The 2,972-nt window shown below is 28.5% G+C and overlaps 1 protein-coding gene across 1 annotated transcript in view; it reads left to right on the forward strand.

The window, feature by feature from the left end:
- LOC101850201 (urease accessory protein UreG) overlaps window positions 1-1,794 on the forward strand; it is a gene marked incomplete at its 5' end in the record, with an annotated part of 4,402 nt that extends 2,608 nt beyond the window's left edge. Inside the window, 1 exon segment of the mRNA XM_035972254.1 lies at window positions 901-1,794. Within this exon segment, the coding sequence (XP_035828147.1) occupies window positions 901-1,047 (147 nt within the window).
- Window positions 1,795-2,972: the final 1,178 nt, after the last annotated feature.

Raw genomic sequence — 2,972 nt, forward strand, 5'->3', positions numbered from 1 at the left:
TTTATCATTATCGTTATTTTAGTTATTATTATTATTATTGTTATTATTATTATTATTATTATTATTATTATTATTATTATTTCCTTTACTATTTCAACACCTGTTGTGGTTGAGCGTAAAAAATTATACGTTATATAATACACAGCTCATTGACCCTCAGTTAGTTATGCTGGTAGCCTGCTGAACTACTGAGTTGATGACCCCGGTTTTAATCCCAAACCTGGTGTTCTTGACCTCGAGTCGTTTTGTGGAGTTTTCAAGTCTCTCAGTACATACTGGTTATATACTTATCGGAGACGGACCCCTCTTAAAATAACCCCTGAGGTTAATAAGGGCGTTAAACCTATTATTATTATTATTATTATTATTATTATTATTATTATTATTATTATTATTATTATTATTATTACATGTATTATTATTATTATTGTCATTTTTATTATTATTATTATTATTATTATTATTAATATTATTATTATTAATATTATTACTATTACTAGTCGTATTATTTATCACTATTACTATTACTAATTATTATTATTATCATTGTTAATATTTTATTATTATTATTAATATTATAATTATTTATTATTATTACTCTTACCACTATAATTTATATTATTATTATTATTATCATTATTTTTTTAATTATTACTATTATCATTATTATTATTATTATTATTATTATTATTATTATTATTATTATTATTATTATTATTATTGTTTATTATTTTTATTGTTATTATTATTATTATCATTTAAAATTATTATTATTACTATTATTGTAATCATCATTGTTATTTTAATTATATATATGTTTTATCATATATATATTATTATTATTATTATTACCATTATCATCATCATCATCAACATTATTTTTTCCCGTTTCCTGCCCAGGTGATGTCTCGTGACGCCAAGCTGATGCGTCAGGACGGACCCACGTTGTTCACTCAGGCCAAACACGGGGTGGGCGTTGCGGAAGTGGCGGATCACATCATGGCTGCCTGCAGACGACAGAGTGGGCAAAGTAGGGCTTCACCATAATCTCTCGAGGATAGACGCTTTCATTTTCATCTCTTCAGTCGTTTTGAGTTTGTTTGGGATTTTTTTTTTCAAATTTTTGTTGTATCTTTGTTTTTCTTACGCCTGCAGTCTATTTTCATCTCTTCAGTTGTTGTTTGATTGTTGTTGTTGTTTTTCCAAAATGTGTTTGTATCTGTGATTTTCTTACGTCTTCAGTCTAACATGCACACAGCAAGATCTGTTGAACGTGGAAGTCTTGTTTTTTGCGTACGAATTTCGCTATATACGTATTTTGAATACAAAGAATATCTACATGTAAGAACAGACAGGGGAATCAAGAAGGTTTTATTTGTCCTCAGTTTGCGGAGTTGATGCTGCCTGAAGTTAGAGAATGCCATTAGTAGGCGCTACTTGTTTTTTCTTTCCTTCCTTTTTTGTTTGCTAATGTTATTTTTCTGTTGCTGTTTTTTGTTTCGTTTTGTTGTTTTTTATCTGTTTGTTTGTTTGTTTGTTCGTTTGTTTGTTTGTTTTTTTTGGCTTTTGTTTTTGTTTTGTTGTTTTTCTTTTCTTCAGTTCCATATTTCCGTTATCGTATCCATGGTTTTATCATTACACAATACTGTATTCCAAGGATAAGTTGTGACTCAAACCATGCATACATGCATGTACATGTATACGTGTATACATAAGGAAAAACAACTACAGTGAAGTCCGCTTTTTTTTTCAAAATAATTTTTTTTCTTTTAAGAAAATAATAATGAAACAAAATAGAATTAAATAAATAAATAAATAAATAAATAAATAAATAAATAAATAAATAAATAAATAAATAAATAAATAAATAAATAAATAATGTACAATCCAGGATAGATTTTGAAACACTTACTTATTAATTTTATTTTAATTAATTATTTTTTAAAGCTTTTTTGCCGTCTATTTCAGCCATCTTCCAAATAAATAAATAAATAAATAATGTACAATCCAGGATAGATTTTGAAACACTTACTTATTAATTTTATTTTAATTAATTATTTTTTAAAGCTTTTTGCCGTCTATTTCAGCCATCTTCCAAAACCAAAAACGTAGCTAAACCGATGAAAAACAGGGGGCCCTGCAGATCTCGGTTTTAGCGGGCTTCAGTGTAAATGTACTTGTAGTAATTACTGCCTTCTGTTACGCATTCAATTTATTGATTTATCACATACGCCCACATTTGGTCGCTTTTAAAGACTAGCGGGCTAACCGAGATTTCAGGGGTTTCCAGAAATCTTGACCTACAACAAAAGTGGGCATTGCCCTACCTATAGGAGAAGTTTGGTTTCAATAGTGTGTATATTTGTTTGATTTCAGAGAAAACTCTCTTTGTTGTTGTTTTTTAAAAAGAAACTGAACTAGGGGCAAAAACTTTACCTTCAATTTTCTCAAAACAGTATTTTTCGGGATAGCCCCCTTGAGCTTAAAAGCGACCATTTGTTTCCTAAAGACACTAGGTGAAGTATATGTCGGAAACTTTGTAATCCCAGTGAAGAAATGAGGAAGTGGTTGCATGGGATATGATATCTCCAGAGAACAAAGACACGCAACAACAACAACAACTAAAAACCCAGACCCAATACAAAACAATACAAAACAATACAAAACAATACGAACGCAGCACAGACGAAAACAAGTTAATTAATGTTCATGATCAGATATCTTGTATGTTTTTTTGTATGTTGAATTTTTATTGTTTATTTTTTGGGGGGATAAAAATAATCTAAATGAGCCTAAAAAAATTAAATAACTCAAAAGAAAAATGTAGGTTACGTACTTTGCCTTATTAATATTTGTTTTTTGTAGTAAATTTTGTTACCCTTTGCGATTTGAAATAAAGAAACGTTATTATTCATAAAATTTGTTATGCTGGTGGGTCTTTGTAGAGGTGGCTGTTGTTGTTGTTTTTTGTG

The sequence above is a fragment of the Aplysia californica genome, unplaced genomic scaffold (genome assembly GCF_000002075.1).
Source record: "Aplysia californica isolate F4 #8 unplaced genomic scaffold, AplCal3.0 scaffold00626, whole genome shotgun sequence".
In the NCBI taxonomy this organism is placed as follows: domain Eukaryota; kingdom Metazoa; phylum Mollusca; class Gastropoda; order Aplysiida; family Aplysiidae; genus Aplysia; species Aplysia californica.